This window comes from Symphodus melops (genome assembly GCF_947650265.1).
Source record: "Symphodus melops genome assembly, chromosome: 11".
Taxonomy (NCBI): domain Eukaryota; kingdom Metazoa; phylum Chordata; class Actinopteri; order Labriformes; family Labridae; genus Symphodus; species Symphodus melops.
Genome location: NC_136701.1, coordinates 17,055,074 through 17,081,484, shown reverse-complemented (window position 1 = coordinate 17,081,484; position 26,411 = coordinate 17,055,074). Strand labels below are relative to the sequence as shown.

General features: G+C 39.0%; 3 protein-coding genes across 6 annotated transcripts; 2 read left to right on the top strand and 1 right to left on the bottom strand.

Moving 5' to 3' along the window:
• The first annotated feature begins 31 nt into the window (after window positions 1-31).
• uspl1 (ubiquitin specific peptidase like 1) lies at window positions 32-16,852 on the top strand. 4 transcript variants are annotated; one of them, XM_079355753.1, is made up of 10 exons: window positions 3,427-3,630; window positions 4,109-4,219; window positions 4,501-4,654; window positions 5,288-5,410; window positions 5,504-6,332; window positions 8,183-8,293; window positions 9,278-9,407; window positions 11,434-11,559; window positions 13,475-13,635; window positions 14,796-16,852. In XM_079355753.1, exons 1-10 carry the CDS (start codon window positions 3,620-3,622, stop codon window positions 16,517-16,519), a joined length of 3,480 nt encoding a protein of 1,159 aa, XP_079211879.1. In that variant the 5' UTR covers window positions 3,427-3,619; the 3' UTR covers window positions 16,520-16,852. The 4 variants fall into 4 exon arrangements, with proteins under 4 accessions (XP_079211881.1, XP_079211879.1, XP_079211880.1 ...); XM_079355755.1 differs by lacking the exons at window positions 3,427-3,630; window positions 4,109-4,219 and adding an exon at window positions 32-300; XM_079355754.1 differs by lacking the exon at window positions 4,109-4,219 and having other exon boundaries at window positions 3,429-3,630.
• A 2,635-nt stretch (window positions 16,853-19,487) lies between these two features.
• alox5ap (arachidonate 5-lipoxygenase-activating protein) lies at window positions 19,488-22,742 on the top strand. The gene is made up of 5 exons (XM_079356262.1): window positions 19,488-19,629; window positions 19,714-19,795; window positions 21,270-21,340; window positions 22,257-22,338; window positions 22,416-22,742. Exons 1-5 carry the CDS (start codon window positions 19,557-19,559, stop codon window positions 22,576-22,578), a joined length of 471 nt encoding a protein of 156 aa, XP_079212388.1. The 5' UTR covers window positions 19,488-19,556; the 3' UTR covers window positions 22,579-22,742.
• medag (mesenteric estrogen dependent adipogenesis) lies at window positions 22,669-25,099 on the bottom strand. Its single transcript, XM_079356261.1, has 6 exons — window positions 25,031-25,099; window positions 24,202-24,552; window positions 23,886-24,022; window positions 23,480-23,595; window positions 23,217-23,390; window positions 22,669-23,118 (listed from the first exon to the last, which is right to left on the bottom strand). The coding sequence occupies exons 2-6, from the start codon at window positions 24,405-24,407 to the stop codon at window positions 23,104-23,106; spliced, it is 648 nt and encodes a 215-aa protein (XP_079212387.1). The 5' UTR covers window positions 24,408-24,552; window positions 25,031-25,099; the 3' UTR covers window positions 22,669-23,103.
• Between the last annotated feature and the right edge of the window lie 1,312 nt (window positions 25,100-26,411).

The following is a 26,411-nucleotide window of genomic DNA, read 5'->3' as shown; positions in this document are numbered from 1 at the left end:
AATAGAAGACGAAGGTGCATTGGTTGCCTTTTGTGAAACGTCACTGAAGTTTTCCGAGGCGCGTGGATACAAAAATATTTCTGTCCGAGCATGCTGTAGCTGGTAGTAGTGTAGTGTGTTTGCCATAGTATTGAATTCACTACGTCGAGCACAGTGTACAGTAGGCAAGTTAAATGAATGAGACAACGTGGAGCGCTTGTAGTCAGTGAACCGGGCGACTCTAAACTGTTGTGCGGCCGTGTTGGACAGGCTGTCCCCCTCTTCATCAACTAGAACCATTGTCCATTCTCCTCAATACACGTGAGTTTATTTGCAAATTATGACTATGAAAACGCATCAGAAGAACATGGCGTAATCGCATGTAAATGACTGAAGACGCACTTGCCCATCCCATATGGGACAATTAGGCACTGTAGATGACATTTTAAATAATTTGGACTGGACTTTGAATGCAAGCTAAATAGCCTTCCAGTCTTTGACACGCCTTTTAATTGCTTTTTAACTCGTAATTTTCCGTTTTCGCCCTATATTAGAAACAGGCTGAGTCACTACATGGCAAGATCACAAAGTGTACTGCTAGTCTTTCCCACAAGCACACTTAATTAGCACTAATGAGGCACTCATTTGATTTTTAAAAATTGATTTTTTTTACACACAAGCAGCATTTCTTATTAAGACAGAAACTTCAAATGATGAGTCACATTGGTAGATAAGCTTCATGATTGACGGTTATACATTTTCATAGCACAGTCAGTATTTTATGTCTCGTTTTTTTTGTTTCATTTTCTGACTGAAACATGCTAGTATTCTGTAACACAGTTTACGTTACGCTTTAGCCGAAGTTAGTAGATAATGCATTCATAAGATAGACGGATTTTGTAATATAGTGCCCAGAATAATGATTTTTCTATCAAAAAGACAGAGGGGAAGTGTTGATAGAAAGTCTGCTTGTAGGCTACTTAACATACATTAGTTGTACAGGTATGGTAGCTTTTCTAGATCTCCTGCCTGTATAGCTCTAAAAAAAAATCCCTGCGTTAACAGAAGCAATAAATGGCCAAATCCTTTTATTTTTGTCTGTTCAGAGATGGGTTTTTTTTCTTTTTTTGGGGGGGGGGGGGTTGGATAAAATTTTGTATTATGTTCTTCCAGTACTAACTTATACATATACATGTTACTTATACATCTCTTCTGGACAATTATAACTAATTTCATCATGTTATTGAGAAAACTAAATGGAATATCGAACAAGGCTTATTGGCACATTTTCAGCATTTTTCCCTCACACAAATGCAACAGTTCATTATACTATTTGCAGTCCTTGCTGTCCTACAGACATTAGCTCTGCCAAGGGATGTCAGCAGGATGTAGGCTATTCAAGATTCAATATTTACTTTATTTTATCACAAGGGGAGACATTTTTCTTGGGCTCTTCACCAATGACGCAGCCATAAATAAGACAACAATCTACATCATTTACATAAAAAAACAAAGAACATTATTAAAAAATGTCCAGAAAAAAAATATATAAATATAACATCAGGTTGATAAAATCTCAGGGCTTAAACGCAAAGACATATTATAGTCCAGTGCCTATCCAGTCTTATTTGCCGCTATTTAGAAACCTTATAGACACAGGGATACATGTTTTTTTTTTTGTTTCTTACCAGAGGGCAGAAGCTATTACTCTTTATGTAGAACATGTTATGTGATTATTCACTACAAATCATGATTATGGTTTGGCATAGCATTTCCTGCACACAATAAAGCAATCTATACTGCAATGAGTTTGATGACAGTCTGTATTGATGGAACAAACATATCGCTGTTAAACTGTATCCATATATCTCTTGAGCTGTTAAACAGATACAGGTGCTCTGTAAGCTGACTTTATATGATTTAAGACAGTAGTTGCTTAACCTGTAAAGATTACAGAAGTGCATTTGCCAATTGTTTGCATCCATAGTAGTGGTAGTTAAGAATGCTAACTTTTTTGAGCCAGTGATTTGGCCTCTTGTGCCACCCTGGGCAAAATACTGAGTTGTAAACAGAAGAATGAGCGTGCATTGTAAAGGCCAGGCCTTTTCATTATTTTAATGTGGTAAGGCTGTCTTTTGTCCAAATGTAAGGTAATGTAAGCTGAATGTGTTTAAATATAGATGTGGGAGTTTGAGGACCAAATATGAGGGGAATGCAAATGTTTATTCTGATATTTTAAAATGTAGTCCTGCTAACAGTCCATTTTTCCCAGGCCCATTTAGGATAATCTTTTTCTCTAATCTTATACTCAAGAAATGATTGATTATTTCAGTACACAGTTAATGATGAAATGGGCATCTAAGATGCCTCTGCTTAGCAGCTAATACAGAAACAAAGAAAAAATGGCTGACACATAGTTTATTCTTATCCATGAATTAAGGAAGGGAAGGGTGAACTGATTCCAAATGCCAATCACAACCCAGACTCAGGCCACATGTCTGCCTGTGATGCTGCCTGTCTGAGTCTCATTTTGCATCAGGAGATGCCACGGCAGAAAGCTATAGCCTGCTCATGAAGCCAGGAGGCGGCCGGTTTATGCATTCTAATGAGCGCTCCCTGGGAAAAATATGCAAATTCATTTTGTCATCAAGAGGAAAATAGAGGACAGGAGAGCAGTAGATACAGGAGGGGCTTAATGGAGGAGGGCACATGCAAGAGGCGGGATTGGGTGGAGGGAGATCTGAGTGTCTGTGTATGTGCGTGCGTGCGTTCGCGTGTGTGTTTATGCATGAGAGATGGGAGGCTAAAGGAGCAGAAGGTATATTCTTGAAGCAGAGTGAGGGACATAAAACCCCACCATCTAATCTACACTTCTTTCTCTCAAAAAGACACAGGCTTGATCATCAAAAATATCCATCTAAAAAAATAACAATATAACAGATTAGATAATCCGATTTGTTGTGTATAATGCCGTGTTAAATGTGTGATGTGTTCATTTATTATAAACATATGCGTCTACTCATACTATAACCACTACTCCTTAGAAGAGTATTAATATTATTAGAAATAATAATGATTATTAATATTGTTATTAGTATAAATAAAGATAACATTATTATTTTGGATAAATAGTTGAGAGTAAGAGAACTAGGTATTTCCCGTGATTTTTAATCGCTGTTATTCTGTATATTTCAGACTTTAATAACTAGGCTGTGACAGAAATATAACCATATAAATAGGTTTATTGAAATAATGATGACTTATTTTCGTGTTTGAATGCAACTTCAAAATTAACAACTTTGTGTAATCTCGACCGGTGTTGCTTCTGTGGGTAGTGCAATAAAGAAACATCAGTAACGTCACAATGTTGCTGTAAATAACAACGGGACAGTTTATAACATGAACACTGATCCGTGCACTTGTCGCAGTTCACTTCGGCTACCATGTGGGGGCCGGCGGAACCTTTGTTCTCTACAGGGGGACGACAAAGGGTGCTGCACCTACAACCGGCAACCAAACGTTCAGGACACGAACTGACTAATGGGTGCACATGGGCTCTCCTCGCAAACATTATTTAAAGAAGGCTGCGCTCTTCTTATGGATTTAACACTTCAACATCGCTCGAACAGATTGAATGTAAATGTTGTCACGGTATGTGTGAATTAAATCTCAAAATAACTTTGAATGAGGCTGAAACGAATACTCGGTTTTAGGCTAACTCATTAGCATGCTAGCAGCCTGGTGAGCTTATCTCAACAGTAAGTTACATTATTTTTTACAATTGTATCAATATTGTTGCGTTATGGTGTGCAGCCTATAGAAAGTGTATCATGTATTACTATCATTACATAATCTGGGCTTTGTAATAACTAAGCAGGTCTCATGATGTCTCTTGTTTATTATAACAGCTCGATTAATTGTCCTTAATCTTTCATTTTATAAGAATAGTTTTTATTTATTGAAGGCGAACCCTTTTCAATGCTGGATTGAAAAAAGTGTCTATACCACTTTGATGAAGCTTTAACTCCGGATCCAGCCGAGTTTTAATGGTCAAAACATTTCTTAATCTGATTTCTTTTTATTTATTCTGAGTGTGTGCATCTCATAAAACATCTATTTTCCCTTCCAGACCTGCCTCAAACTTTGAACCTTACTGGACTTTTCTTGTATATGTTTGTATACATGGCCGGTGCTTCCACGTGCGTGCCTGTAAACGTGATTTGGTCACGAGGCTGGAGGTGTATGGATAGAAACAAACAATAATCCTTTCTAACACTCAACATGTTTATGATTATTTTATAAATCTGTACAGTAATTGGAAAAAGTCTGCCTTTGAGGTTTAATTGTATTATTTCGCATGGACTTATTTTATGTCTTTTAAAATTTAACTGAGAAGAACTCCAGCTAAAATAGTGATTGCCAACAAACATTTGTTCAGATTTAACATATCATCATTTAAGTCACCTTTAAAGGGTCGTTCACCTGTTTGATTAAGTAACATTGTGATATTTGTCTCTTCAGGAGGAGCGGAGAGCGGGGCCGCAGTGACATGGTTTTGTTTTCTGAATGGCACCAGACAGCAATGGACCCGAAGAGCAGCTGCAGTTTGCCACTGACCGATGAAGACACTGGTTTGGGGGCTTTGGCCTCACCACTGGTGGGGTATTTGGGAAAAGTCAGTGGAGCTCTTGTTTTCCTCTCGCAGTGTCACTTGCGCAAAGCTGAATTGAATTTGAAACAAACTGTGAATGGGCAGTACCAATCCAAATTAAACAACAACAATAAATAAAAAACGGAAATCTTTGGTAGTAAAAGGCGAAAGTTTCTGGTGAAGTTGATGCTTTTGAAGATGTGTAGAGGAGGAGAATTTTTTTTTTTCTTTCATTGGTTTGAAGCATGTGTATCACATGCAACATGATTTCTTGATCTTTGAAAGAAAGGGTTTTGATTAATTTATTGAAACCATCTATTTTTTTATACTTTAATGTTGAACTTCTAAAAGAATATATTTAAGATGATTGTGACCAGACAAATCCAATAACCATATTGAAAAAAACTTAATTAGCCAGCTGGGGCACTGGGTTGAAAGTTGCTGATATATGGCAGTGAGTTTATCGGTAATGAAAATGTTTACAATCCAAAAATGTAGACTGGAAAGTCTTAGATTTGTCAAAATTTTACGCTGTTTCATCTTTGAGATATCTTGGATTCAAAGTTTAGATTTAGAGAATTAACTCATCTTTTTTTCTTGAGGTCCGTGTTCTTACATTTATACTTACATTTCTATCACCTTAATTTTGTCCAAAAGGTTCAGGAAAGAGCTGCTACACTGGAGTGTTGTCCCTGGTGTACTGCAAAGGGCTTAAACTTTGCTCTGCGCTCTTACCGCATCAACCTAAAGGAGTCAATAACGCTCTGCACAAACCCAGAGGTAAGTCCCAGTACTGATTTCACATGTACAAACACTTCTCACAAAACAGCGTTTTCTTGCCATGTTAATCATTTTCTCTCTATTCCCACACAGTGCCTTTTCCCTCTGGTCAGCCGTTCCTTGGAGGATGTTTTGGCCAACTTGGTTCCTGAGGAGCCCTCTGTTGGGAGCAAAAGAAAAAATACCCTGGCAAAGGAGGACGAGGAAGAGCTGATCAAACCGATGCAAAAACGTCTGCGATCAAGTCACCAGGACAGTCAAAGTCTGGAAGACACGCATGTCGGCCAAGCAGAGGATGTTGCTCTAAACGCTGACGGTAATGGTCAACAAGCAGAACCAAAGACAGACGGTGGAAAGTCAAATGGATGCCACAGGAATTCTCCAGTTGCAATGGCAGGATGGGAATCACAACAAGAGGATGAACCAGACGAGGAGTCAGAGAAGGCTTCTTGCATGGATGGTATTGTTTCAACGTACAACAAGACCCCCGTCGGACACCTGCGGAGCTTTGATGGCTTGTCGATCACTGACGAGGACAAGCGTGAAACAGAGGAGACCAGACGCTGCAGTTTGGACTCCAATCGATGCCTCTTCACAGGCGAGGACATTCATTCAACCCCAATCAACTCTCTGAAGACAAAGAAAAAGGAGACGGGAGAAAACGACACGCGCAGGAACATGAATGTTGAGTCGGAGACGGAGGCGGAGTCCGACGAGCTTGTAGCGGTTTCCAATCAGCTTTTCTGGAGGAACAGCAACAGCCTGTGCTGGTTGGACTCACTGCTCGTTGCTTTGGTGAACTGTAAGAGCTTGAGAGGGTGTACAGCTAAAGATGAGCCTCAGCTTTCTTCTGTCCGCCAGCTGCTGCAAAGATACGAAGACATTTCTGCTGATGTCCGAGTCCATCGTCAGACCGGCAGAGGTGAGACAGATGATTTAGATAGATGAGGGAGTGTGTGGTCCATGACAATTTAGATGTTTTTATTGTCCAGTTGATGCTTTTTTCTTTTTGATTTACCGTGGGGTTGACATAATTATTATTTTTGACCAATATCTAAGACTATATTTTCTAATATTAGGTTTGTATTTCTATCAAATGTTTTTTTTTCGGATAAATTATTTAGTTTTTGCGACAAACTTAAATCGGCTCATCTTATCCATGTATTCACACAGACATAAACACCAGGGCCTGATTTACAAAATCTCTGAGAATCCCCTCAGAGAGCTCTGAACTTAGCCTAAAAATCCCAGCAAGTAAGGAGTGATTTAGGAACATTCCCTGGGCAAGGAAGAGACAGAGACCCTTTCTGAAAAAGCCACAGTTCAGTGTGCAATGTAGACAATACTCTCAACCCCTGTGGTCATTCAGCAGGCTGTTTTTGGGTCCACCTCAGTAGACGTGGATGCTAACTTCTGGATTTTATGCTCTGTTGGTTTGGATGCATCTTGTCAGGAAATGAATTGTATTTTAACAACCACGATGCTGTGCGAAATTAAATGGAAACAGTCTCTTCACGTGCGCCTCCAAATCAAAACAAACTAGGATGGAGGATTAAAAAAAAAACCAGAGGAGAGACGAGGCCTGTTTGAATAACGCACTTTTCAAATGTTAAATTGTTCTCATTGAATATTAACTTTTGTATCATTTATTGAGCCATCGTGCATATCATATCCGAGTTAGGGTGTCAGTAACGTGAGGCGGGCCTTACGCCACGAGGCTTCGTGATTGGATGCACCTGTGGAGGTAACGACACGTTGTGAAACTCAACATGCCTTTCTTCAGAGTAGTGGGAAATGGATCAGTTTTGTCGATTGGACCCATTGTTGAGTCAAACAGATGATTCCTCGTGTCCTGTTATGAGAACATTTCTCTATTTTCTCCTCCCTGACAAACTCTTAAGCCCATTAGAAGTCCTCCTCACTATTCCTAGTAATTTTATACCTTAAGAACTCGATTAAAGGCTAAGACTCTTTGTGAAATATCTTTCATCTTAAGTCTTAACTTATAAGGTAAATTCTTAGAAAATGTACTGATTCTAAGAATATTCATAGAATTTAGTCACTTGGAGCAGCTTTTCGTGATGGCTTTGTGGATGAGGCCCCAGGACTACGCCTTGTATTGTGAAGTGTTTCAGTAGATATTCATTTATAGAGTTCAGCTGTACATTATCATTATTAAAACAAAGCCATGACAAGCTTCAGTTTTGATAGGAGCAAGACGACTCAGCCGCTGCATGAGTCAGACAAAACATCAACGTGTGCATGTATGTCTCAGCCCTTCTATCATGGATTTGTTTGACTGAGTTTACGGGTAGAAACTATAACAGGTTTAATTGTTACGTTAAGTTTCTGGTTGTTTTCACCCGTCACAACCAGCTGCTACTGATAAGACGCTGAGCGTTAGAGGTGCAGGTGTGTGTGGGATAAGAGAATCAGGAGTAAGACGGGGCGCAGCGGTAGCGCACGGCCCATGCATTGAGGCTCAGTCCTCGCGCGGGCGGCCCGTGGCTCATCTCCCGCATGTCTCTCTCCCTGATTTCCGCCTCTATCCACTTTCCTCTCTATAATAAAGCATCAAGGCCAAAAATAAATCTTTAAAAAAAACAAGAATCAGGAGTAAGATGAGCACTTCAAAGTTTTTTGTTACACTAACTAAATAAGTTAAATAATCTATAGCATCATACTGGGGGGGAAACGCTTCAGTCTTTTAATTATTTTTTTTTGCATTGCCTCGACATGTACTCTATTTTATCTGAATTGGATTCTGCCTAGATGGCGTTGTGAGGGTTCCACATCACGTGCTGCAAGGAACCAATGAAGAACTGCAGCGTCTCAGGATGTCCGTCTTCAAACTTGTGCAGCCCAAGCTGCACGTCAAACTGGGTAAGCTCAGCCACTGAAGGCGTACTCTGCACCGGTTCACTCAGACAAACGTGTCGTTTTTGAGAACGAAGCTACTTCCTGTTTCTTTTTCAGCCAACAGCACCAATTCAGAAATCAAGACTCTTGACATGAATTGTTTTTAAACACTAACAACAAGTGATCGTAGTGGCAGTCAAACAGTGTGTAGTTGTAGTTATCCTTCCACCCAAAAGTTCATTCCTTATTAGACCACATTTTATGATGCGTTTTGAGACAGGTCGCAGAGTTTCTTAGTTGTATCTTGACTCGGTTTGAAGAATAAGCCAGTGAAGGTTAATATTTAACTGGATCCTTTTGTCGGGGGCCTTCGTTGTTTGGAAAGACGAAACCTGCCTGTCCCACGTGGCTGTAAGAAGTTTAAAAAACTACAGACCGATGAGCTTCTCTTAAGAGACAAGTTGTCTGGGCAAAACGTTTTTCAAACTGCACAGCAATCACAAGGCCCCTCAAGCCTTCTGTTCATTAATATTAGATTTCACATTTTTACACAGCCTAATGCCACTTTGCATTTCACACAGATTACTCCCGCACAACGGAGTCACAGAGGTTTGTTTTTGCGACAAACATGCACACTTTAATAAAACACAAAGTGACGGGCTCCCAACCGCTAACGTGCATAATTAATGACCGTGTCTGATTTTTCTACAATGAGAGATTTAGCTTCAGATATTGGGCTCACAAGGCGGAAGTAAACGATGATATTTCAAAGTAAGAATCATCATCTGATAATAGCAGAAAGTGACAAGTCTGGATATGCACTGTAGTTGCTTTCACTCGTTAGGGTTTTAAAATTGAGAGGGAGGCAGCGAAAGATGAGAAAGAAAAGCAGGCAGTTTAAAGTACAAAAGAGAGATTCATAATTAGTTTTTTTATTCACAGATTTACCTTCTAATCATGATCCTGCGATGAAGAGTATAACCAGAGTAACCAGTTTTTGTACTTCAGGTCGCAAGGAAAGCCCGGTTTTTGCCATGCCTCTTCTACTTGCCATGGACTCGTGGGCAGAGCCTTTCTTTCAGTCGACCTTTCATTGGGAGTTCAAGTGCAGTGAATGCAAAGCTGCCATGAAAGAAAGGTAAGTGATGATCAATGCATGACACTTTGGACTCGGCTAAGTGTTTTTTTTTCCTCCCAGAAGAGGTTGAAAACTGAGAGAAAGAAACTTGTGATATTAGATGGACGTACTCCGATCACTGATTGATAGTCTCTCTTGATGGCTTCAAACTCTGAGTTCATCATGAACAGGTTTGTTTTATTGAGTTTGGACAAAAGTGAGAATCTCTGTCTAAACTCAAGAAATAGATTTCAGTCACACTTAAAGTAGCATTGTACTGCCATGTATTAATTATGTGATGTGAAAGGATGCAACCACAAGCCAATAGTGATTCTGTAAGATACATCTTCAGAAACCTATCTACGCCCTGATTGGCCAGCGCATGTTTTACCTCCAAGCCTGTCCAAATCCTCTATTTGTTGTCATTGACCACACCACTTCTTTTGTACAGACCACTTTATGCTGCTTGCTCTGTGTAACTGTTTTAGTACTACAAATATCTCGGCTAAGTTATGAGCTGGTTCAAGTTAACTCGCCTTTGGTAAATAGTAATGGTAATAGTTCTCTGTATTAGTTGTTGAACTTCACAAAATTAAAGATAATCGAAGGATAATAATTAGGAGTATAGATTCAATATGAGCACCAATGACATATTCAAATGATAATTTGGAGAGGACTGAGAACATTAATTACAGCCGTTTGAGACGACGTAAACATGAACAAATATAAAGATAAGATAAGTCTAAAACACTTTATTTTAGTCTTTTAGAATTGCTGGATATCAAACTTAACCTGAGCATCCCGATCGTTAATGTGGACTAAGAATCTGCACAATAAGAAATGAAAGACGACCCTTTTTAATGTTTGTTTTCTGCTGGCGTCTCACAGCAGGCTCAAAGCAATGGTTACTAGACAACAGGTGGATTTAGTCCTTACTTTAGCAACATGTTGTTTAAACGCCAACTGCCTGGCTCACGAAAATATCAAAGATTTCCTTCTGAGCACAGCTGTATGAAGGAAGGTGAGCAGCTGAAAGAAATTAACTTAGTTTAACTTAATTTAGTGGGATTGTAAAGTTTCCAAAGTCTTAACAATTGTGGGTAAGGAACGTGCTGGACTTTAACTCTTTAAAAACTCCTCCAGGCCTTATAATAACCAAGATGACATTATTATACGTTTTTTATTCTTATACCAAAACCAGGGAGTTATTAAAGACCACTGAGCACCCCGTCCACAAAACCTGCCGGGGAAGTTAATGCAGCATCTGTGAGATCAGCTCTACGAGCCAAAGTAAAGGTAGAGATGGGACAGATCTAACATCAGTATCAGTCCGATAATGACTTCATTTACATCTCAATTTAAACGTGTCACTTACAATCAACGGCGTGGCAGTAACAGTTTGGCTTCAGTCTAATGTAAACAAATGGCAGTGACGCCACGTCGTCTGTGGAAGACAAAATAGTCCTCCTGAAGGACTCGGGTCAGTGACTGTTTAACATCTTCCTCCCATCTGTGTGGAGTAAATATCATGGTTATGATCAGTGTTGAACATAATGTAACATCAGGAGCTTTAAGACTTCCAGCCCCTTTTCATACATTGATAACTTAATAACTCATGTTCTCAGTTTTATTTTACTTAAATTTTTACTGTCATGTCTTCTCAAATTTCAGATTTAACAAAAGCAGTAAGGTAAAGGGTTGTCTGCATTGTAAGAGAGGAGAAATATATCATTTGTAAATGACACAAAAAAGATAAACATACAGGGCAGTAAATAACAATAACCATATTTTTAGCCCACATTAAGGAAAAAAAATCCTCTGGAGGTGCTTGGGTGGTGATGGAGTGTTAGTCTGTGTTGCACGTTTCTTAGAATTGGATCACTGGTTGGGATGTGAAAATATTGTCCACCGTCTGTAGAATAATTGAATTTAGTTTTTGTTTTTTTGATAGATCAGCATCTGTTTGTTGAGATTTCCTCGGCTAGTAGAAGGTGCAGCAGTAGTTAAACTGTTAAAATCCTAAATGTCTGTTGTGTTATTTTTCCAGGGTAACGAAAACTCTCCCTACCTTCACAAACATTTTACCTGACTGGCACCCTCTTCATGCAGTCCACTCCACCCCATGTAATGTGTGCGGCAAGAAGAAACAGAGGAGGACGATGTTGCTGGAGAGGTGAGGGGGGAGGGGGATATTGAGCTCTATCTACCTTGAGTAAAAAAACATGTGGACAGAAGCTTCAAGAAGGTGCAGTAATTCAACATGTTTACTGATCAAACTACGGTTTAGTGTGCTGATTGGAACGCTGTTTGAATAATTACTCCTCCTTTACAGACCGACGGTACTTGAGCTGTTGAAACACACAGTAAATGAATGACTGTGTCAATATAGGAAGTCTATTAAACAAACAAGACTAACTTCTGAATAAAGAATGATTCTATAATAGCCAATACGCTTCCTCATAGTCTTCAAATAACTTCTACACTGAACACAAAGAGATTAACACTAGAGCTGGGTATCGATTCAGATTTCCCGAATCGATTCGATTCGATTCACGATTCAATTCGATTCAGGATATTTCAGTCACAGTACCAATTTTACTTGAATAATTTTAACTCTAACTTGGTGCATTATTAAAGATATTATTGTTGAATTAAGCCCAAAGCAGTGCCATTAATCATGTACTTTTTATTAAACATGACCTGACCAAAACAAACATGTAATAATTTAAATCAAATCACAAGGCAGGCAGTGTAAATAAGGTGGCTACAAACACATTGTAAACTGAGGACATTCACTTTGCTGCCTGTGACTGTCTCACAAAGGTTTTGTGCAATATGATACATTGGTTGCAAAAAAAATCCAACAACTGTATCAGAAGAGAAACAACCAAAAGAGACAAACAATCATACAAATGAATAAATAATTAATAAATAAAAGTAAACAACCAGAAATTTAAAAGGTTCTGAATTGTCTTAAAGTGCAATAAGTCAGGTTGTCGGGTATGAATCCGTTGCTCTGGATTTCCAACAGTCACAAGTTAGGGCGACTCTCTCTGCTAACTTAAGCGATGTTGCGATGCTATGTTTCACGTCTGCATACATGTTTGGGACTGTCACTTAACTGTTTGCGTGTTGGTATAACGTAGCGTGGCTCCAGAGTCTTTATAAGGCCGCGGAAACCATCATTTTCAACAACGCTGTATGGTCGTATGTCCTTGCATATAAATGTTGCGACAGCCTCGGTTATTTTCTGGTCTCACGGAGAGTTTGCTGGTAACCTACATACAAATGCCTTCTCCAGCTGCGTTTGCTTCGGGTCCGACGTCTTTGCAGACTGCGTTTCCGGGTGGTGTCTCGATAAATGATTTCGGACATTCGTTGTGTTTCCACAATATTTCACCTCCACGCTGCAGATCTTGCATATAGTTTTGCTATTGTCCAGTTCATTGCTGCCTTCGTGTTTTTTAAATCCAAAATGCAAGTTTGTTGGTAGTGCCTTCAGTGCTCCCGCCATGTTTAACAACGCTCGCACTCCTCGCCGAGTGACGAGATCTCGCGAGATCTCTGTCTGTCCACGCAAGACTACTCGGCTTTAAACTGCAGGCTGCATTACACACAGTAGAAAAGACTATCAAATAATCGATTTTAGGATTTTATGAATCGATATTGGGCCATTCAAAGGAAAATCGATTCGAATCGATTAATTGATTTTTTTAACCCAGCCCTAATTAACACGTCTTCCCCTCCAGAAGAGTTTCTCGAAAAGCAGCACCACATTAAAGCCGTTTCCGCATCCGCACTCCTTAAAAATATCTTGCTTATTTCAGGAGGGCTGTTCCAGATGGCCTCCTGACCTTCCTGCTGACAAAATATATCTATATATATTGAGTTGTGTGTCTTCTGCAGCAAAGAAAGCAATATGAAATGTCACATTGAACTCATTGTTCGTAGAACAAATGGTTAACCACCGGATCAAGGAAGAACATGCTGATTTATATGATGATAAAAATGGTCAACAGTGGATGAGATGCACGTTCCCCTCCCCCTTGCTTGTATCTAACCAGTGGTTTGCTCTGTGTTTTGTGTAGTTTGCCTCCGGTGTTCGCGCTGCACTTTGTAGAGGGGCTTCCTGACAATGATGTCGACGTCTACACCTTCACCTTTAAGGGGAAACGCTACTCAGTCTCCACTGTCATACAGTACAAGCAGACACTGAAGCACTTTGTCACCTGGATTCATAATTCTGATGGTAGGTTGTTTTGTTTGTTGTTTTTTGTTTTGTTTTGGGGGTTTTTTTGGGGGGGGGGGGTGTTGAGATCTAACAATAGCTTAATTAGAATTGATTATTTGTCATGTTTAGTCTGAGTGAAAGTGCAATTGTTTGGAATAACGAAGCGCTTGATTGTTTTTGCTTCTTGCTATGAATCAGTGAGCTTCTTTTGGATTTGGTGTGAAACCACAAACTCTATAGCTCTTAGCTGAGTCACAGGAAGAGACATGGCTGTGTTGCTTTTCATTGTAGTTTGCCAACAGCACATTCTGCTGGACGACTCCTGCAGTGTTAAACTAATGAGGACTGCAGACGGAGCTGGAGCCTGTTTCATTATCATTGATAAGACTTCGTTTGAAGTTGAATGTAATCCATATTGGGTTATTCTCTCATTTAAAGCATTTAAAAATGTATCAGGCTGGGCAATGTTTTCAGGGCCTGTTTTGGTTTAATTGGGTATTTGTATTAAATTAAAATATTTATCTTTAGTAAAGCTTAATCTGTTTGCGATATTACTATACTAATCATGACTGTTCATACAGCATGAACAAAGCAGTGTGTCTGTATTTATATCAACCAATGAAAAACAACATATATTAGTGTTTATATACTATAAACTGCCGAGCACTTTGTAAACATTTGTTTTGAATTGCCTTGTCTGAACAGTGCTATATAAATAAACTTGCCTTGAAAGGTGATGTATAAATAAAGTTTAAAGTTTTATTTTTTTGGCCTTTTTTGCCTTTATTTGAGAGGGAGGACAGTGGATAGAGTCGGAAGGGGGGAGAGAGAGCGGGGAGAGACATGCGGGAAATAGGCACACAGGCCGGACGCAAACCCGGGCCGCCCGCTCGCGAGGACTGAGCCTCAATACATGGGGTCGAGCGCACTGCCGCTGCGCCACCGGCAACCCCGATGTATAAATAAAGTTATTAGATATTTGAAAACAATGTGTAGATTTGTTTCTTTACAGAGTATATTGTGACGATAGAGAATTTATACAAACACATGTTTGTAATGGTAAAAGATGTTATGTAAGCCGTGGCCTTGGAGTTGATCAGAGTCTAATAACACATCTGTGTGACTATGAAAGCTGCTTCCTTGTAGTAACCGTGGGTTGTTTTTATTGCGTCTTGCAGGATCCTGGCTGGAGTATGACGACCTGAAACATCCAGACTGTGAAACTCATCAGAAGCTCGCGGTCCCTGCTCAAGAGATGCACATCGTCTTCTGGGAGGCCGAGGACGATCGGGAGCGTCACGTCTGCTCTCCCTCCAGCACCTTTACTGAATCTCCTCCATCTAAACCCAAGACGGACTCCAGCCTGTGCAACACGGACTTTGAATCCGATCAACATTTGGCTCACACTCTCGATCAGTCGATTATTACGTCCCACAATGACACTGACATTGTGTGTGCGCTCACAGCACCTGAAGACTCGACAATCACGGCTGGTCTTGATGCATCCATAGGTTCAACAACACTTCTCGACGCGTTCCAAGGCCTCAGCCATGATGACATGATTACACTCACACTAGTGGAATTAAATCCCGATTCAGAGACGCAACCTTTAAATGACATCCAGCAAAATTCGGATTCGGTTGTTCTCAGTGGGAATGACATTCTCGACTCTACCCCCGACAGCTCCTCAACTGTTGCAGGTAATAAAAACTCTGGTGAAAAGTTCCCCACGCCCCCCAGCTCTTCTGAATCTGAGGACAGCTCGTCGAGTGATCCCACATTTTTGCCAAGTGTCAGGGCTGGACGTAGGAGAGGGAGAGGAGCTGGCAGAGGCCAAACTGTTGGAAGACAACCCACTAAAAAGTCAACCTCATCTAAAGCTGCCCCACATATTTCTGCATCTCCTGAGCCGCCCAAAGTGCTCAGGCACAGACCTGTGGATGTTCCAGCTCAGATTAACCCACCATCTGTGGCGGCTACACAGCAAGCTCCCCAAGTCGTTTCTTCCACTGACGTGTCAGCGCTGTGCTCGAGTGAGGATAGTCCCCCAACGATAGATCAGAATGTCCGCTGGGCCTTCCTCCTCAGCAAACACCCACTACACAAAATTGACAAGCCTATTTCTAAAGTCCCCCCCACACCAGTTGTACAAGTAAAGAAACCTATTCCTGTTTCTCGATCTACACCAAACCCTTTAAGAAAAAAGCAGATTTCTGGAGGCATCGTCCCCAAACCCCAGCTTGTAATAGAAAAAAGTGAAGGTCTCCCACTGAAAGCTGCAGAAATGTACGGAGCGTTCGGTGCAAAGAACTCAAACAAACCAAATCTGCTTCCACCTCCTGCACCTGTCAGTACCAAGTCAAGCCCGTTCATGGCGCCTGGTTCAGCACTTCCTATTCCTGGAGAAAAGGAAATCTACTTCTCAAAGAAACACAGCAGCTCCTCGAAGGTTCCTCCAGGTCTCGGCACAGCTGAAGCCCTTAGGTACAAGCTAATGAAGAAGCTGAAGGCGAAGAAGAAGAAGCTTGCTAAGCTGGATGAAATGTTGGGTCATCAGGGCAGAACTAGCCTCAGACCAGACAGCACCGACTTGGGTTCTCCCAGCACAGTCTCCTCCAGCACATACGATGGCTCCATCTGCGACGACCTCCTCTCTGACCTGCTCTCACCTGCAACAACAGCCAGCAACCGCTCGCCAGACAGCACTGGATTCCTCGAAATGCTCGCAAACGGGCAAGATGGAGTTGACGCGTTAGGAGGAGCTTCCGTTGCACCGTCGCACACTTACATAAATGAGTCTAACAATGAAAACTTCCTGGATGACTTCTTGTTGCAGGCAGCATCTCAGAGGCCGACAGACGAGGAGACCGAGGCGCTGAGTGCACTTGATTTTTTTGTTTGACCTTTTGGGAAACTACTATGCAAAATTGACGGCAGTCCTGGACTGCTGACTGATGAAAGTAGTGAAACATCTGGATGCATTAAAGTTGATATAAATGTCAATCGATGCAATGAAACTGTGTGCAAGTATTGTACATTAACTCCTCTGGGAATTTGTAGCAGAATTTTTTTCTACTCTTTTGGCACTTAGCTGTATATGTACATATGTATTATGTATGCATTTGGGTTGTATGAAGTTATGTTTACATCTGAAACTGTTTTTGTTTTAAGTTATTTGTCAAATTCCTTGAATTCACATGATGTATTTTGTCATTGAATAAATTTTCTAGAATCACTTCTACCTGTACTATTTTGACTAAATCAAACTTCTGAGAAAGGATTATCAATAAATATAGGTTTTCCTTTGAAATATGTAAAGTCACTGTGGAAACATTCAACACATAGATAGATAGATAGATAGATACTTTATTGATCCCGAGGGTAATTCAAGATATTCATGACATTTATTCAAGGGGGAAGCCTGGGACTGTAAAGATTTATGAGCCCAAGAGCTAAACTGAATTTGATTCATTTCCCGCCAATGACAGATTAACAATCTTATTGAAGTATTAAAAAAAACTAATGTGAGAAAGTGGAAAGGTCATCATTTAAGAGTTATCTGGAGAATTGTATAATTAGACACAACCATGAATACTAGTTGAAAAGAATCCCAGTATTTACCATGTCCTTATATATCAATATTATTGATCTTTGGTTAGTTTAGTTGCGTGAGTCGGTAATAAATCAGTATAATTGTTTTCTGAATCTTGCAATCATATATGGATTGTCTGTAGATTCTGTAGAAGATTTCTGCCCCTCAAAAGCAAGTTTTTCTTACAAGTGCTCATGATGGATTAAGCCGGGTCTTTGTGATAAAGCAATAAGATCTTTTTACCTGTGCTTTTTTTAAATACTAAATAAAGAGTATGGTCCTTTACCTGCTTTTTGTAAAGTGAGTTGATGCCAATAAAGATTGATTGAGAGTGAGTTAGTGCACATCATTATTGGAAATGCAAACACATTGTGATCAGGGAAATGTTTGATTTAATGTTTAATATATTTAATATTTAACCGTGTTTAGGCCAATTCAATTAGTTTTTCATGTCATCAAACAAACAGCATCGATTTGCTATTTTATCTTTATCCTAATTGATTCTTAACCATCTCTTAAATGAATCCACTTTTAGAGTCTTTACATTAAAGAGCCATCTAGTGGTTCCTTTGTGGACCATGTGCTGACTGTTATACCAAGTTAAGTATGTAAGGATAGATCATACTTATTGAATTAAACACGGTGTGTTTTACCTGTCGCTAACTGTCAAAGCGTTGTATCGTTGTGGGATCAAAAGAGTCGTTCCCATACCGGGAGTCGAACCCGGGCCGCCTGGGTGAAAACCAGGAATCCTAACCGCTAGACCATATGGGACATGGTTTCGGAAAGCGGCTTCTTGCTGTCTTAAAATATCCAACAAAACTATTTTCCTTATCTCGTTCCGAAATAAATTTGTGAAATATATATTTACTTTTGGTTAACAGACGATGTAACATCTTCAATTATAAAAGTGAATGAACCAATTTTGAAACTATTATTCCAGTTAATGTTTACTACTGGTCTTAATTCATCACACTGTCAGACATATTGGCACTCTGGATGAGATGGATGATGCAGACGTTTGTCCCTGTCTGCATCTGTTCTTGTTTGTTACTTTCCTAGAATATCAACAACCTAGCTTTTTTTCCATTTGACTATGTAAACAAGGAAACTGCATTACCAATAAAAAGCATGTGCAGGTGCTGTTTGACTGGAGGTGAAAGCACGTGCTACCAGTACCTTTACAGCATTTGTGCCCCTTAATAAAACAAGACTGCCTTTAGGGTCCAAACAACATAGTTACCATCACAGAGCATGACACTGATTTGCTGCACAGAGACATATTTTAAAATTATTTATTGTTGGGTTTTAAAAGTGACATTAAAAAAAAAAAATACTATTATAAATGCCCATATAATCCTGCAAAGATACTCTGAAAAACACAATGTGGTAATATTACAGGAGGGAGAGTGCAGTTGTGCTGAACACAGCTGATCCAATCAGTTTCTCCAACTGCAGCCTCATACCAAAATAGATTCCTGCTCTGCTGATATTTGATACAGTTGCCCAACTTCATGTAATGACTCCTCTACAACTTAGTTCTACAAGCAGCCCAAGATATCAAAAATAGTGAACAGTAACTAATGAAGTTTGTTTTTCAATCCGATGACAAAACTAGTTCTGCAAGTTGACTGGAACTGGAGTTTTACAAACGGCTGCAGACTTGCATGATTCTGAGGGGCATTGCATCATAGAAATCTGTTGTATCCCAACCCAGCTTTGTTTGTTAAGCACTTTAAAACAACCACAGCTGACAAACGTGCTGTACAGAAGAATAAATAAAATACATAACAGCACACGTGAGATTAAAAAAAAAATTGAAATACAAAATAAATTAAAAGGCATAAAACATGAGTCAAGGTACACAGTAAAAGAAAGAAAATTGACCTCTTGCGAGGTGTCAAAGGCCAAGGAAAAGAGGGTCTTAACAATTAATAACGAAAGTTGTTCAGAACCACTGAAGTGGAGTGATACATTTCAGTGGTCTCTTTTCCCCAGTGACTGGTCAAAATCTTGGTAAAAAAATTGATTGGTATTTTAACCTCTCTTTTGTATAAATATAATGGATCTTCTACCAAAAAATACTTATCAAAGCCCCTTTAAAGAGCCTAGATGAGAAAATACCTGAAAAAAGGCCACATATAACGGCCATGTAAATTTCCTGTTTGTGTGTGCAAAGTATAGAGGAAGTAACAGGCACACCAATGTGTTAGGCCAGATAATCATTTGCATAAGAGGAAGCCACAAATGTGTGTGCGTATGTTTGATGGAGAGTGGGATGAGGATGTAGAGGTTCAAATCAGATTTATCTTCTACATCCAGCAGAAAAGATAACCTGCTCGCGATCATGGACTCCAGCATTGTGGTTGAAAACATCTACCTCCTTGTCATCGTCACCCTAATCAGCGTTCTTCAGAATGGTGATTAAAAGCAGTTTACATTTTTTTGAAAATTCTGTGAAATTATTATTTGAATTAAGACTAAAATGACATTTGTGTTCGCAGCATTCTTTGCCCTGAAGGTGGAGAAGGAATGCAACAGAAAAAATGTCCAAACATCTGCTTTTGAACGAGTTTCCTGTGCCAAGTAAGTGTCCATCTTTTTTGAAACTAGAATTTCTTTCTTTGCCAGTAAAACAACCAGCATATATATTATGTCTCTTTCTGAACAAAATGCTCAGAAACTTTCCGTTGAATTTTGCATTTCTCCTCACTATCACATCCATTGAGAGGCAGTCCTCATTTGACTGAAGTCTCAGATAAGAGGGATCATTTGAATGTGTTCTGGAAAAACAACTACAGGCCTCAGAAAACTTTTTTTTCCCTCAATCCTCTGAGTTAGGTGACTCACCAGGTTTCAAAGGTGTGACTGTTTTGTCACTATAAAAACACATTTACCATCTTGACTCATAAGTTAATGTAACTGAAAAGATTGCTCATCAAACAATCACTTATTTTAAGGGATTCATAATTTTTCAATGCATTTTCAAAGGAAATACTCAAATTTCCATTTGTCAAGTACTCTCTCTGATTTCTCGTTTTCTTTTCTTTTCTTTTCTTTTCAATTCACCACAAATTGAATGTGTTTTGTTGTTCTCGACTGATGATCAAACTGTCTGAATACCTCACTTTGTGCTGAGGATTATAATTTTGTACTGTTTGTAGACATTTTATTGACAAAAGCATCAATCAGCCAATTAGAAAATAATCAATATAAAAATATCTTTACAAAGTCATCATCAATTGCTAGATCCACTTTATCACGTTGATGTTTTTGACAGCAAGTACCTCAAAGTTGAAACAAATTATTCAGTCTTCTGTGTGGTTGCTCTGGTAGAACACAAGCAACATTACACTTCCTTCTTTTAAAGGAAATGTTTGACCCAAATCCTCTTTAGTATGCAACAGAATGATTTCAAGTGCTAAAAGGCCTCTGAAATGTGAAGCAAAGGTATGGTGACAGTTAAAAACATAAGCTTCTTTGGAATATACTGTATCCTGTTCAGGATGTGTTTTACATTTATAATTTAGATTAATGTGGTTAAAAATGTGGTTAATTTTAGGATTAATAAAAAGCTTGGTTATGGTTACAGAAGTGTACGAAATTAGAGATTTTATGGATCACCTGTGGCACAGAGGTTTAAGCCTTTGACAAGACAATGTTGACACTGGTTTGATTTTTCAGATTATTTGAAAGCCAATGGTTTAGCATCAAGTGTCCAATACTTCACAACAAAAATCTTCTCTTTTTTTAAACAAAAGTGAAGAAAATACTTGTTTTTAAACCCTACCTCGTGTTCTTTCACTGTATATAAAACAAGGTTTCGAGAACACTGTGTGCAACACACTGCTCTGATTATTGCAAATCATTGCAACAGCTGGCTCAGGCTGACTATAGGATTCAGTTTTTCCTGGACACTAACACTCAGAGAGCCACATTGACCTTTTTCTCAGCTCATGCACTTTTTTCATAGTCCTTTTATGCTTTGGAGTTTCATAAACCATTATTGCACATGATATCTCTGAAATGTCATAATCACACAAGTGCGTGTTTCTTTCAGTCGTAATTGCATGGATGCTTATTCCACTTTCCTGGCAGTGATGTGGTGTGCCGGTGTGTGTCTCAATCAAGGTAATCATTAATCAGCAGCTGGACACATGTTGTCTGAAAACAGAACAAATCAACTTCAAGGCCATTAAACCAAGGACAAGTGCAGACATTCAAGGACAACTTTTGTTCTGTCAATCTCCCTTTTACCTTCACCAACTGTCAAATTAAGTATATATATATATATATATATATATATATATATATATATAATATGCCCCAAAGTATGTTTGCACCAAAACAGAACAACTGCGTGGTGTTTTATTGTAAAATATGTAATTCATGAAACAACTCTGCACACATTTTTGCTCTAATTTGGCCAGAGAGTTTAAGCGGGTGAAAACTTGAAATAAGGAAATTATGACAAGCTAACAAAGTGCTGATTTAACCCAATCTAAGTTGTTTATATGGAGATCAGTGACAGCAACACAAACCTTGAAAGCAATTTCTTTATCAATCTCATGTATTTTCATTAAAATAAATGAGGTACTTATTTGTGTTTTTGATGTTGCATCTTTAGAAAATATGTATTTAATAAGATTTTAACCCCTCTAGACATGTTTTTAAAGTGAATGTTTTAGTCAATTCAGTCTTAAAAAAAGTGGTTTAACAAAACACATCAAAAAAGTACTTACAAGAAGTTTCTAAAGGTCCTTTGAAAGGGTTGCCAAATGTCAATTACCATGTAGCCTCCCTGCTTACGTAGGTATGCTACATGCCATTTTCTTCATTTATAACTATTTTGACATCAAGGTCAGATACACAACCTAAAACTGGCTACAGAGAAGCACACATCTCTCTTGAATATCTATATTCAAAGCCTGTTCAGATCTTCTAAAATGGAAAGCAAAGGGGTCAGGAAACACAGTACCTGATAATAGTTTTTTTTCTTCAATGGAACCAAAGTTCATTCAGGATCATTTTTGTGCCTTTTTTTAAGCTCCTGCCGCCTTTGCTGGGATCATCTACCTGGTTGTCAGACAGAAGTACTTTGTGGGATACATGGGACAAACCTGTCAAAGGTAAATCACCACAACATGCTACATGACATGTATGATTATTGGAGGCATTTTCTTAATAATGTATTGAATCTTTCAAGCACTCCTGGCTACCTGTTTGGAAAACGTGTCCTCTTCTTCCTGCTCCTGATGTCCGTTGTGGGCATATTTAACTACCTTCTGGTGCATTATTATGGCAGCGACTACAAGGAGTACGTGGAGACCATTACCAGCGCTGCATCTGCTCTGCTCCTCATCCCTTAGTCCAGTATGTGTCACATAACAGAAATTCATTATTAAAAAAAAAAGCATCTTTAATGGAAGAGTATCAGACAGAAATGAACCTGGGTAGACTTTCATTTCGTAAAAGAGCTTTTATTGTAATTGAGTTTGGTTAAAAAAATAAAAAATAAATCCTCAACATAAAAGTCTTATTTTTTAGTAGAAAACATCTGAAGTAGCACAGAAGAAACCCCTCAACCCTATATACATCAGCAACAAAGTAAAAAGTGCAGTACATGCTTATGAACGTTTTTAAAAAAATACATCAATAGTCCTTAAATGTCCCCGGCTTTCAAGATTCCCTCGTCAGTTCTTATCAGTGATCTTTATCCATTGGAGAAAAGCCAATTTGGACCAAATTGAGAAGTTCCTTCAGTCCCAAGTCATTCTTTGCCTGGCAGGCTGCCATCACAAACATCCCTCGACTTTCTTGAGGAAGCAGAGCCGGGCTCCGGTAAAAAACCCAGCAACTTCACTTTTACTCGCTTGTCTTCATTCATAGCTGGCTCATGTCAGTTTCAACTTTAAATGGAAACATAAAAAAAGAGCAGATACAGAAAGTTAGACTTCTAGACAAAAAGCCTAACAATTGATATATAATAAGAAGAATATACACGTACGTTAAATTTTCTTTTGCTGAAGCCCAACCAATGTGAGAAGTCAAAGAGGGCATCGGAGTAGTACTTGAGGGTGAAAAAGGCATCTCTCCACACAGGTTTGACTTTTAATGGCTTGTCAGGGATGATGTGGAGGTTTTTTGCTCCCCAGCTCTCCAGAGCTCCAGTCAAGTCAATCTGGAATTACAAAAAAGTACACTAAGTATCCAAATGTGGAAAAATCTGGAATAAATTAACCATGAAAATACAGGGAAAGTTCTGCTCACATCCACTCTGTAGCTTTCCCCAGCCACCGAGGATATGGTCCAGTCCAGGCCTCGCTCCATCTGCCACCTGATGTAAGGATCATTGCCATAGATGGACACCACATACTGATTCAGCACTGATACAGGGAGAAAGATTAAATGGTGAGGAAACCAGGAAAGGAGAGCGAGTGCAGAAAAAAAAACATGTGCTGACATTAAAAATCCTGTGCTCCACCCATGGCAAATAACCCAAGTTTGGAAGCCACAATGAGTCACACTTCATGACACTAAAAATTATGAGCCATTTAGGCCGAACTGGGCCCAAAAACAAAAGTTTCCATGGGATTAATGTGCAACTACAGTCAATGTGTTTTGAATTCTAGATTATGCAGGGTCTAATGGTAGAATAATAAGAATTCTGAATTACATCTGGTTTCTTCAGTTGGCTTTTTGTTGGTCTCTGAAGAGTTTTCCTCGTAGGCAGACACGAGCAGATAAATCCTCTTCGACAGTAGACTCTTTCTCATTCTGGTGTACTCCCATAGATTCTGCATTTTAACTTTCCTGAGACATCAAAAAAACCAACAAAAAAACCCACACAATTTATTGCGATTTAAGAAGAAGAAGAAGAAGAAGAAGAAGAAGAAGATGATGATGATGATGATGATGACGATGAAGAAGAAGGAGCATCAATTCACTGCAAACTAAGGTGACCCCTTCCATGCAGTCAACGTTTTCCTCACCTTCGCAGCGACTGCTGGAAAATGATTTTCCCTCTGCAGGAGTCGAAGTCATCGATGAGCACCACGCTCTCGTCCGTGTCGCTGTTAACTCGGAAACCACCCGAGCTGAGAGGCTCCACGGAGAAACCGGCCGGAGGGTTTTTCAGGAACTCTTCCAGCTCTGTCACAGTCACCCTACTGGGGACATGTGTGTTTGTCGTCTTCATAGTGTCTCACTTCTGTCCAGCGCCTCTTTGAGAATCTTCTGCCTCGACTGCTGTGATTGTTTATGTTCGCAGACGCGTGTCTGCTTTTTATATGTCGTCCTTCACATCAAGTTAGCGATGGTCACACGATACAACTTCCGGTCAGCTTTGGCAACAAAAAATAAAATACCATCAATAAAAATAGAAGCGACTTTATCGTTTTAAATGAAAACGCGAATATTTTCGCGTATTTCCCCACGAAAAATGTGTCTGTTTCTTTGAAATGCTTCATTTCTAAAATTATTGCGAATACGAAGAGCTATTAACAGCCAGGCTATTAATAGGCTGAATCAATATCAGAATCGTTTTTTTTATAGCCAAGTATATTTACAAATGCACGACATTTGACTTGGTGTTTGGTACAAAAGAACTGGCAAGCAAATATTAAACACCCGAAATTCCTACAGGGAACTTAACAATACATACATATAAAAAGCATTTAAAAAGCTGAATAATAGAAGAGAAAATAAAAACACAAAATATACAAAAAGGTGTAAAGGATGAGCTGTGCAGGTATGTGAGAGATGCACGCACAAAGGCCAAAGTCGATTTAATGTTAAAGTAATTGATAAAATATTAAATACATCGGCTATGTTCGGACAAAACAATACAGTCTTCAGCTTAAGACGTGGAAGGTGTTGAATTATTCAAAAGAAAAACGTTATCATTGAGCAATTTACTTATTATTGTTTAAAAGTTCCTCAACTACTCAAAGAATGAATGTGCTTTTATTTTGAAGGTGAAGTGCTTTTCTATTTCCGTAGTTTATATTTCTGATTTAGATGTTAGGTAGATTTCAAGGCTAGTTGGCTCTTCCCCCGCACATGCTATGCTATTAAACATTAATATAACACACATACTACCTAAACAAAAGAGAAGAAAAAAATGTGTAAACGACTCAAATGTTATTATGACTTTTTAAGTGCCACGTGAAGGCAGCATTTGGCCCAATGTTTGAAAAAAGCTACAGATGGAAAAAAACAAAAACAAACACACCACACCCACAATGGTTGGAGACTTGGTGAGCTCTGAGTCACCTTAGAATATCAACACCAGAGAATAATGAGCTGCATATCTGGGATCTTTATCAGAGGCTCTTCTGCTCACGTTTTGCACATGTTCTGAAACAATATTTGCTCAGACCTTTTTTCTTACAGATTTATGCATGGATATAGTTAGGCTGTCAATAGTTTTACTGCAGCCTATTAGTCATTATAACAGTTTGACACACAAAGTGACAATAAACCTAGTTGTGTGATTAATGTCATACTTTCTTTAAAAAAACCCATCTGGCTCAAGTGGATTTTTTACTTTAAAGTGAATTTTTTTTACCACAAAAATGCAACCACTCACAATGGTACACCAAACCGGCCGATGTAATTGTTGCTGCCTAACTGCCCATGTTTGGACTTTGTGGTCAGAAAACGGTTGACTCATATGTTTTGTAAGTCTGCAGCAAATTCCAAAAAAACACAGTTTCATGCGAATTTCTGGATATCTCTTTCTGTATGTGAAACAAAACTCAGCCAACAGGAACAATAAATTGTGATTTATTGATCCATAAAATTATCAACAGGTGCCAGAGTCTACAACAAGAACACACCCTTCAAACACGGAAATGTGCTTATCTTAACCTGTTAATGATCTTTTTTGTTTTGGGGTTTATCATTGACAAACTACGGGAAGGACAGTCAAGCCTCTTGAACACATTTAAAGTCACAGATACAACCCAGACAACATTGATAATGACCTTTGTGTATTTCTGTGAATAGTAGCCAACCCCTTTGTCAACAAAAAAAATATACAAAGTAAATGTACTTGACAGGAGTCTTAAGAAAGGTTGTATTTTCTACAGCAGGCCTATTTGTTTTTCAAATAAAACATGAACATTGTTAAAAGACAATATCTTGTTAACTTGTTCTCAACATTTTTTAAAAAATGGTCAGAATCACAGTGGGATATACA

Coding starts and splice junctions, on each gene's coding strand:
- medag (XM_079356261.1), bottom strand. CDS start 24,407: ATGAAGACGACAAACACACATGTCCCCAGTAGGGTGACTGTGACAGAG. Junction 24,023..24,201: donor TTCCAGCAGTCGCTGCGAAG/GTGAGGAAAACG, acceptor TTGATGTCTCAG/GAAAGTTAAAATGCAGAATC. Junction 23,596..23,885: donor GCCAACTGAAGAAACCAGAT/GTAATTCAGAAT, acceptor TCCCTGTATCAG/TGCTGAATCAGTATGTGGTG.
- alox5ap (XM_079356262.1), top strand. CDS start 19,557: ATGGACTCCAGCATTGTGGTTGAAAACATCTACCTCCTTGTCATCGTC. Junction 19,796..21,269: donor GAACGAGTTTCCTGTGCCAA/GTAAGTGTCCAT, acceptor TGTTTCTTTCAG/TCGTAATTGCATGGATGCTT. Junction 21,341..22,256: donor CGGTGTGTGTCTCAATCAAG/GTAATCATTAAT, acceptor CCTTTTTTTAAG/CTCCTGCCGCCTTTGCTGGG.
- uspl1 (XM_079355753.1), top strand. Junction 4,655..5,287: donor TGGTGGGGTATTTGGGAAAA/GTCAGTGGAGCT, acceptor TTTGTCCAAAAG/GTTCAGGAAAGAGCTGCTAC. Junction 6,333..8,182: donor CCATCGTCAGACCGGCAGAG/GTGAGACAGATG, acceptor GATTCTGCCTAG/ATGGCGTTGTGAGGGTTCCA.